The sequence below is a fragment of the Anopheles coluzzii genome, chromosome 3 (assembly GCF_943734685.1).
Source record: "Anopheles coluzzii chromosome 3, AcolN3, whole genome shotgun sequence".
Lineage (NCBI taxonomy): Eukaryota > Metazoa > Arthropoda > Insecta > Diptera > Culicidae > Anopheles > Anopheles coluzzii.
The window spans coordinates 83,579,210-83,589,330 of NC_064671.1; the positions used below are offsets into that span (position 1 = coordinate 83,579,210).

At 51.1% G+C, this 10,121-nt stretch overlaps 1 protein-coding gene across 1 annotated transcript; it reads left to right on the top strand.

Moving 5' to 3' along the window:
• Nucleotides 1-710: 710 nt before the first annotated feature.
• Nucleotides 711-8,401, top strand: LOC120957860 (collagen alpha-1(I) chain-like). Its single transcript, XM_040380277.2, has 7 exons — nucleotides 711-917; nucleotides 1,514-1,923; nucleotides 2,110-3,005; nucleotides 3,084-3,182; nucleotides 4,570-5,694; nucleotides 5,759-6,298; nucleotides 6,361-8,401. Exons 2-7 carry the CDS (start codon nucleotides 1,629-1,631, stop codon nucleotides 8,086-8,088), a joined length of 4,683 nt encoding a protein of 1,560 aa, XP_040236211.2. The 5' UTR covers nucleotides 711-917; nucleotides 1,514-1,628; the 3' UTR covers nucleotides 8,089-8,401.
• Nucleotides 8,402-10,121: the final 1,720 nt, after the last annotated feature.

Consider the following 10,121-nt stretch of genomic DNA (forward strand, 5'->3'; position numbering starts at 1 on the left):
TTAATGTTCATTTAGCTCATTTTTTTGTCGATCTCGATCGATTTCTAATTTTTTTTTCTAAAAATTATCTAATTATTTCCCGTATTTCTAATGTTTTTGTATCGTCTTTCATCTAGAAATGGAGCACTTGTTGCATGTTAAACAGTGTTGCTAACGGTAATGTAAATCGTTATGATACACACTGCTATTGATGGATCGTATGCAAATAGCGATCGATAGCGCCTTCTTCTACGATTTGCATCACTATTGAAACCCACCGACAGCTGTCCAAGCGTACAATGTCACTGTTCTCTGTACCATCGTGCAGTTCTATTAGAATTAATCGCTCTTCATCACGACACCCCCATCACATTTCTTCCGTTCCACTCCGCTAGCGCGATCGCTATCGAACGTGCACAAATTATGATTTAATTCTTCACCTATTTCTGTTCACTCGTGGGCCAACTCCAGTACAGTGTCGAGAACTAGAAAACCATCTGTGCCACCAGTGTGTGAGCAGAAGACAGCATATTGTGCCCGGAGAGTTCTGTACGACACACTCTTGTTAAAGTAATTAAAATGCGTTCTTGAGGCGGCCGGCAATGGTGTCTGTATTCTAAAGCTGTGCACCAACCGATGAAGTCTATTTCCAGCTGATGCGTATGCCGCGAGCTCGAAAGGGCTTAAATCACTGTGCCACAGACCATCTGTGGATCGGATGGGTGGTATAAAACGATCTCCAAAATCCGCCAAAAGTTCAGTTGTTCGGGTGGTGTTATCATGTGCACACTGGTAGCTGGTGCCACCCCGTAACTATAGTGCCGCTTGAAGTGTGATCTTAGTGAAAGTGTCGCGTTTTGTGTGGAACCGGAGCAGTGGAAGTGGAAGTAACAGATCTTAAGGAGAGAACGTGTGTTGCGGTGGTGCTGTCCCACTGTGTGAGTTATTGGTGAGATTGCTGTATACTAGCTTTAAACCGTCGAAGCATGTATTTTTGAGTGTGAGTGTGTGATTTCAAGGACTTTTCTTGGGATTTGGACTTCCTGAGAAGTTGGTTTGCAAAATTTCTCCCCATCACGCCCCCAAGTGTGCCCCAGTGACGGTGTTGCTTCTTTGCATCTAACTTGATTCTATTTCGGCTCTGCCGTTTTATCGTCCCTCGTGGTGACCAAGTGGTGCTCTCGCTATCAGTAAACCAAGAACGGCTCCAACGCCCGAAAACGTGTGGATGATGTGAAATTGAAATTAGAACAGCGCGTTACTAGTGCAGTGAACCAATTTGATAGTGACCAAGAAAAGAATTGGGCCCCCGCCGGCTAATGCTGTCTAATTTTTCCGGCCCATGTTAAAGTGTCGTTAGGGCCGTGGACCTCTTATCAGTGTTCCGGAGGCTGCTGCTGCTGCTGCTACTTCCACTGTGTTAGCTTTGCAAGAACTCATTAGATTTAGTACGGGTGCGATCTTCAGATCGCTTGGTTCGGTTTCGCGCTGTGTTAATTGTGGTGCTTTCTCCTGCACTCTTTACCTTCCATAGGATATCCGAAAGGACGTGTGCAGCCATGTGCTAAGGAGCCGTCCGGGACACACAACCCGTAAAAGGAGGATACCTGCGCACGCTCGCACGCACGCACGCATCAAACCCTCGCGCCATGAAGTTCCGTCTCGGAAGTCCGCTGCTTCTGGCGGTATTCTTTATCATAGTGCTCGTTGCCGATCAGATACGATGCGACGACGAACCGGCAGCGGAGTCGGTCAAACCGATCAAACGAAAGTCCAAAAAGAGCAAGACGAAAAAGGCGCTGGCTACGAAAAATCTGAAAAAAGTGCGCCCCGATCGCCCACAGGCCGATCGTCCCCAGGCCCAAGCGCCGGAGTACGATTCGGCATACGATTATGGCGACAACTACGACTACGGGACGGATCCCGACTATGATGCAGAGAATGGTAAGTGTGTGTGTGTGTGTGTGTGTGTGTGTGTGTGTGTGTGTGTGGAGTGTGTCATTAAGATCATCTGCTGCATCGCTTAGATGTCGCCGCTCAACGAATCGAGTGGAAAGATTACTTTGCCATCTGCAAATCATGATCATGTGATTCTGTGGTAACGATTCGTATGATCCACATTTCATACAGGGGGTACACGCAGTCCAGACCCAAGCTTCCGGCAGCCCGATGACGAAGTCCCACGCGTCTCAACGACAACGACTACCACACGTGCGCCCGAACCCGAATCGATCGTACAGCCCTTCACTTGCTACTACGAAGGGAAGTGGTACCGAGAGGGAGAAGTGTTCGAGTCCGGCTATCAAGGTTGTGCCACATGCCGCTGTCGCAACGGTTCAATCCAGTGCGATGAGGCGGACTGCCCACGTGTCATCCCAACTACCTCTACTACCACCACCACTACGACGACCACAACCACCGAGAAGCCGGAGTTCGATGCATCGGCCGTAGGTAATCGACTTCCGGCAGCTCCTAGTGGCGAGCCGGGCACACCAGGTGAGGCCGGACAGCCTGGAATTCCGGGTACTCCCGGCATTCCTGGACCTCCGGGACCACCCGGTCCAGCACCGGATCTGACGTTCTACACGCAGCAACTCCAAGAAACGATGGGCGGAGCGGATAAGGGTCCCGGTCCGGAGAACTTCCAGTTCATGCAGGCTCAGGTCGGTCCAGTTGGCCCTCGGGGTCCTCCCGGTCCGTCCGGCCCAACAGGACCGCAAGGATTCCAGGGATCGCGTGGTGAACCGGGTGAACCAGGACCCTCCGGAGTTGGAGGGCCACCCGGTCCACGTGGACTGCCCGGCCCGCCCGGAAAGGATGGTGCGGCCGGTGATGATGGTGAGGTTGGACCGCAAGGTCCGGTTGGTCTGCCAGGACCACGGGGACTTCCCGGTATGCCCGGTGTTCCTGGTTTGAAGGGACATCAGGGGCTACCAGGGCCTGAGGGCATGAAGGGAGAAACGGGAGCGATCGGTGAGAAGGGATCCGTTGGAGCTACTGGACCGGCCGGTGTACCCGGAGCAGTTGTAAGTAAAACAGTGCATTGAATATTGTTTGGAAAAGGTTTTTGATTGTGCATTGCTTGTGAATGTGTCGAACTACAGGGACCTGCTGGACCTCGTGGTGAACGAGGGCGGGAAGGACCGCCTGGACCTCCTGGACTGCGCGGCATTGATGGTATTGCTGGACCACCGGGACCTCCGGTAAGTTAATATTCGAAAGTGTTTTCATCCTTAAATTCTAGTCCTCTATCAGTATCCAAATTGTCCCGGATAAACTATTTATACGAACAATATGATGCATATGAGTTTTAATGTGAAAAGTACAGTCATTGTTTAGTCAAAACAATATACATCATTTTGGTTAAGATGCAATTTGCCATCGACAAAAGGAATATTGTCGCATACTGTCGAAGCCATGTTTTTCTATTTGGTATAACGTCTTATGCGGACATGCCGGTCTATATAATCTTTCTAGACTTAATTCATTAAAACGCTGCCAAATAGCCAATCCTTGCTACGGAGGGACGGTCTATTCTAGGCTTGAACCCAACTGTCTAAAACAGTGGTGTTAATATTTAGCTCCAGAGTAAGTTAAGTTAATCAATTCATGGAAGAAAAGTATGTTCTAGGAAATTTTTATTAGTATTTTTAATTTGGTAGACGGTCTCGTGATACAGTCGTCAACTCGTGCGACTTAACAACATGCCCGTCATGGGTTCAAGCCCCGAATAACCCTTGCCGCCATACGTAGGACTGACTATCTTGCTATGGGTGGTTATCCAAAAGTCACTGAAAGCTAAGCCCACAAGTGGTTCAGGCAGGCCTTGACCGACAATGGTTGTAGAGCCATAAGAAGAAGAAGAAGAATTTTTAATTTAGTTATTTTAACATCAAACACGCTTTTAATTAATACAGGAGGAATTTAAGAAGATATATTTTGATTTTTGCAGTTTGTATTTGCTTTTAAATTTTTATCTGGACCATGTCAAGACGACGTGCACAATCGCGAGCTAGAGAGATATGCTTTTCGAGCTATAAACGATCATTGACAAGCTAAAAGTAACGATAGCATGGCCTCCAATAATGATATTATTCACCAATTCTCATTGAAAAGTTCACTGAGCCCTGGTCTAGACGCTATGATGATACCAATTCGCGAGGTAAATGTTCTTGGTAGTACCATACTTGATTTAAAAAGAAACCTACAAAGTTCTACTACACAAAACGCAGAACCGCCAACGGATTTCAAATTATGACATATCATGAAAGTCTGTTTATTAAGTGTTTCTAGCCAGTTTACAGTGTTCATTTCCAATCCAAAAAGACCCTTTTCAACATTATCAAATGAATCAAAACCAAAATAGCAGATTTAATTTGAAACTAGGAATATCCATAAAAAATAATATATTTTTTATTGAATGTTGAAAATCATCGTATGGTTTATTTTATAACGTAACTGTACGTATTGGTATCGATACAGTATAGATAAGAATCATTTCTTGAATAATGATTCGTTCAAACTTGAAGTTAGCGTCATAATTACGCAATTATGACCAGTAATTCTTAACTTCTTTTTGCACTTTTCCAGGGCCCCGTTGGAAAGCAAGGGCCTCCCGGATTCCCTGGTAGCAACGGCGCTAAAGGTGACATGGGAGCAGCCGGTCCGAAAGGTAGCCAAGGCCCGCAAGGTCCACGGGGTGAGTCTGGACGTCCAGGACAACCGGGAGAGCCCGGTCTAAACGGCCCGCCAGGAAAAGATGGAGCATCCGGCGAGAAGGGAAGTCCTGGATCGCCTGGAATTGCGGGTCCACCTGGATTCCCCGGACCTCGCGGAGCTCCAGGCGCCAATGGAAGTCCGGGAGATGCAGGAGCCAAGGGTGAACCCGGACTGCCGGGCGAACGTGGCTACAAAGGTGAAGCAGGCATTAAGGGCGAAGGCGGCGTGCCCGGTCCACGTGGACTTCCGGGCGCCGTCGGTCCAGAAGGAAAGCGTGGCAAACGGGGTATGAAGGGTCCAACGGGTCTTCCGGGACCACAGGGAGAGCGTGGCCTGCCTGGATCTCCGGGTCTTCCTGGACCGGATGGAGCGCAAGGTGTGAAGGGACAGTCGGGAGATCGCGGTGCAATGGGGCCTCAGGGTCCGAAGGGTTCGAGCGGTGATCCCGGACCACCGGGTGCGCCAGGAATTCAAGGTTTGCGTGGACAGCCGGGACGCCCGGGTGCTCAGGGTAAGGCAGGCTCAACGGGTGAGCGGGGTCTGCCCGGTGCCGATGGTAAGGTCGGTGAGCCAGGACCTCAAGGATTGCAAGGATTACCCGGACCGATGGGATTGCCCGGTGATAAGGGATTTACCGGCGAGCCTGGCAAGGATGGTGACATTGGACCCCAGGGACCAGTTGGGCCGCGGGGAGATGCTGGCAAGGATGGACCGCCGGGAATTTCGGGACCTCCGGGACCACCCGGAAACGATGGGGATCGTGGACCACCAGGAACACCGGGCCCGAGAGGATTCCAGGGACTGCCCGGAACTCCAGGCAACCCGGGAGCGCAGGGTAAGGATGGACAGAATGGACCACCCGGACCTCCTGGACCTGCTGGCCAAACGGGTATACGCGGTGAGCGTGGCTTCCCGGGAGAGCGAGGACCAGTTGGAACACCGGGTACGCCGGGAGTTCGAGGAGAACCGGGCGCACAAGGAAACGATGGGCCACCGGTAAGCATTTCATGTTGATTTTCAAATAAAACTGTGATCTCAAAACGCTCTCTTCCTTGTTCAGGGATCTCCGGGTCCAAACGGTATGAAAGGACACCAAGGAGCTCCAGGAATGGTGGGTCTTCCGGGACTTCGAGGCCCCGCCGGACCGGCAGGAGAAAAGGGCGAACGTGGTAGTTCTGGACCACCAGGGCCGGAAGGACCCGCTGGACGTGTGGGCGAACGAGGACTTCAGGGTCCGATGGGACCTACGGGACCACCAGGAGAACCAGCCGAGAAGGGTGAGCCAGGAAATCCCGGTACCTCAGGCGAACCGGGAGCACCGGGAGCGGTTGGAGAACGTGGTGCAGTTGGACCGCAAGGTTTGCAAGGATTCCCCGGACCGCAAGGCCCTGTGGGATCTCCTGGAGCTAAGGGTGATCGTGGAAACATGGGTCTGAAGGGTGAACAAGGTAACTCCGGACTTCCGGGCGTGCCGGGTGAACCTGGCCCGCAAGGATTGATCGGCTTGACTGGCTCGAAGGGAGCTCGTGGAGAGCCATGCTTACGAGGAGATACGGGACCGATGGGAACGCCCGGACGTCCAGGAGATCAGGGACCGATTGTAAGTACTACGGTTAGGATATAGTTTGCATGTAAGAATTCTGATTGTCTCTCTCAAAACAGGGACAAACGGGCAATCCAGGAGCACCAGGAACACCTGGCACTCCAGGTCTGAAGGGCAATCCGGGAGATACTGGCCGACCGGGCAATCCAGGCCCACCGGGCATGCCTGGACAGCAAGGCGCAGAAGGCATCAAGGGTGAGGCAGGCAGCGATGGACCACCAGGACCGCCAGGCAATCAAGGACCACAAGGAGTGCCGGGCGATCGTGGACTACCGGGACTTCCCGGGCCGAGTGGAGCGCAAGGCCTGCGAGGAATGCGAGGAGCAGCCGGCGAGCCAGGCACTCCCGGAAAGCCAGGAAACGATGGACCACCGGGTGCACCGGGACAACTGGGACCTCCAGGACCGCCTGGCCCGACCGGAGACACAGGCCCGGAGGGATCACCAGGAAAGCAGGGTCCACCAGGAATTGCTGGACGTACGGGAGACAAGGGACCGATCGGAAACCCCGGTACACAGGGAACGCCAGGCGCACCGGGACTTCCAGGTCCGCCAGGACCGCAGGGTCCATCCGGACAGACGGGAGAGCGTGGACTGCGTGGTGAAACTGGCCCGCAGGGCGTAGATGGTCCTCCAGGACCGAGAGGAAAACCGGGTCCGCCTGGGCTGGAAGGCCCCAAGGGTGAGAATGGAGAACCAGGCTTGAAGGGCACGAAGGGTCACCGTGGGCTGATCGGTCTGCAAGGTTTGCCTGGTCCGGCAGGACCGCCAGGAGACAAGGGTAACGTTGGCAATGAAGGACCGCCCGGTAAGCCCGGTGAGGCGGGTCCACGTGGTCCTCCCGGACGTGATGGATCGCCCGGCCCGCAGGGTATGCTTGGCACAGCTGGTCCCCGAGGTCCTCCTGGAAATGATGGCAAAAATGGACAACCGGGTCAGCCGGGACCACCAGGTCCTCCGGGACCCCCGGGAGATGGTGTCGGTTATGATGCGGCCGCTCTTGCTGCTCTCCTTGGCCATGGTCAGATGAGTAATACAAAGGGTCCGGATCCAAGCATGGGCGATGAGCCGATGAACCTCGGCCGTGTGTTCGAGCTGACGGACGAGGAGCGCCAGAAGCTCGTCGAGAACGCGTACGAAAAGCTCAAGTCCGCCTTTGCCACGTTCAAGAAACCGGACGGCAAACAGAGCTCTCCGGCCAAGACATGTCGCGATCTGTTCGCCGCCCATCCCGAGTTCACCTCGGGCCACTACTGGATCGATCCGAACGAGGGCGACGCGAGGGACTCGATCCTGGTGTACTGCGATGCTGAGCGGAAGGCATCCTGCATCCTACCGCAACCGCTTCGAACGAAGGAGCTGCACTACGATGGCGACGAGCAGGAAGTTTGGCTGGGCGAGCTGAAGGACGGCATGAAGATCAGCTACAAGGCGGACAGCAATCAGATCGGGTTCCTGCAGCTACTGTCCGCGAGCGCCTCGCAGAACATTACCTACCACTGCCGGAACAGTGTCGCGTACTACAACAAGGAGAAGAACAGCTACCGGCAGAGCTTGAAGTTCCTCGCCTGGAACGATGCGGAGCTGACGGCACGCGGCCCACAGCGACTGCGGTACGAGGCACTGCAGGACGACTGCCAGCACCGGACGGCACACTACGGCCAGTCCGTGCTCGGCTACAGCACCGACAAGCCGATGCGACTGCCCATCATCGACATTGCGATCCGTGACGTGGGTGAGACGCACCAGCAGTTCTGGATCGAGATCGGTGCCGTTTGCTTCCAGTGAGATCGATAGAATGCGGAAGGAAACACTGAAATGGGGGGATATATGGGGATTCGAGACAGGGATAACAGCAACAAACGAATGAATGGTAATGTTGGTGAAGCGATTGTGATGACTATTTCCCTACCCGGACCGGGTAGTCGATTCCTCTTCGTGCTTTGTACTCGGCGGATGTGGGGTGGCGATGGCTGCTCGATTAGTACCATCATTATCGGGACAGCTCGTTCTTCGCTCTGCAGGAGTTACCAGAGCGCGTGTGCGTTAATGTGTGTGTGTACAAAAAAATCGAGAAATACAGTAATTTAATTATAAAGTACGACTTATAGTTGGTGAGGTATCATATGTCCCCATGGATGACAAAAGTAGCTGTAATCTGCAAATGGAAACAAGAGAAAAAAAAAAACAATTCAGTATTGAAGCATACCGCTGTAAGCAGCTTCAACCGCTGTACAAATAATGCACAAGCGTCCTCTATCTGTCATTTTTGCAAGCATGGATGAAACATTTTGCACGTATGAAACATTTCATGAAATTGAAAATTGACACATTTCAAGCCGACCGTTATTTTTAACGAGCTACTTCGTAAATATTTTAAGAATAAAATTATTGTTCACATTACATGTTTGATCATAAGTTTATTTTCTGAAAATGACAGTCTCTTACACGTTGTTTTCATTTGGATTGAGTGAAATAAATGAAGAACGATGGATACAAAACGTTTTGAACGAAAATCTACAAGAAATAAAAAAAAACATTTAAGTCAAATGCAATGAAGTACAAGAAAATGGAAATAATTATGTTCATTCCGGTTGATGCTGGCACATTGAGGCTGATTGAACTTTAAAATTTACACTGTAAAACTTTCGGATGAACATCTTTCTGTGCATCTTCCTTTTGGGCGCAACTATGGCATCATCCATCAATAACGTACCTCATTTGAATGTTACAACCCACTCGCTCCATTTATTGAAATGTAACCATGGTTGATGATTTTTATGAACTATTGCTACAAAGGTACAATATAATCTAAATTAAAAAAAATAAAAGAAATAATTCACTAACTAAAAAATCAAAACGATTCATCATACGAGAAAAATTGATTGTTTGCATTGTTTATTATCCGAACATAACTACTGTAATCTTTCTTTCGGTGTACATCAGTATATGATCACCATAGACGTTAAATCCGTAGAATGTGAAAATGACTTAAACTGACTTGCAAATTGCGATGATTGCGCTGTAATTAAAGCAGAAGTGTGCCCATGCTATTAATCAATTGCTGCTTCATTTCGATCGATGGCACGATACGACTTCGGGGCTAAACAGCTCGATCTTTCCTGTGCCCAGAGTGAGGGCAAGCAATCTGGTCCAGGTTGTGTTAATCGTGCACAAGAACCGCAACATTGTACCCGCGGAAGGTATGAATGTGTAATGGAATTATAATTTATCATTACACACACGAACAGTTATGTTACGATTCTGGGAAAAGCGTGCGCTACCCTTCAGGCTGATTGAGGACGCGATCCCGGCATGATGTCTACCCGTTGGCTCAGCAGCACCAAACAGCAGTGCATCATGGGAGATGATTCCTGAGCTTTTATAAGCCCCAACCAGTTGGAAAAGTGTTACTGTGTTGTATCCAAGCAGACCATTGCGAGTGTGCACTGAGACGCAGCTTCTGCATGTGACGGCGATTAATCTCAGAATCAAACGACGCAGATGCAGGGATGAGTAGCGTCAGTTCGCTCAGCGACCTCACGCAACGATGCCATCGGGGTGTCTCTGCCGCTGCTTGTCTAATTATTATCTCCCACTGGTAGCACAAGGCTTATTATCATTCCGACGATCGCTGGAGCGCTGGAGCCACCGGCCTGACAACCAACCAATGACATGGGGATGCTGTGTTCGTGTACCCAAGGGGGTCTTAGTACGCTGACTGCCCATAACGTGCTACTGAATGTGTTCGGGACGAACATGGCCAAGATGAGACGCAAGACAACATCGGCTTCAAGGTGTGACCGATGCAAAGTGCTTAC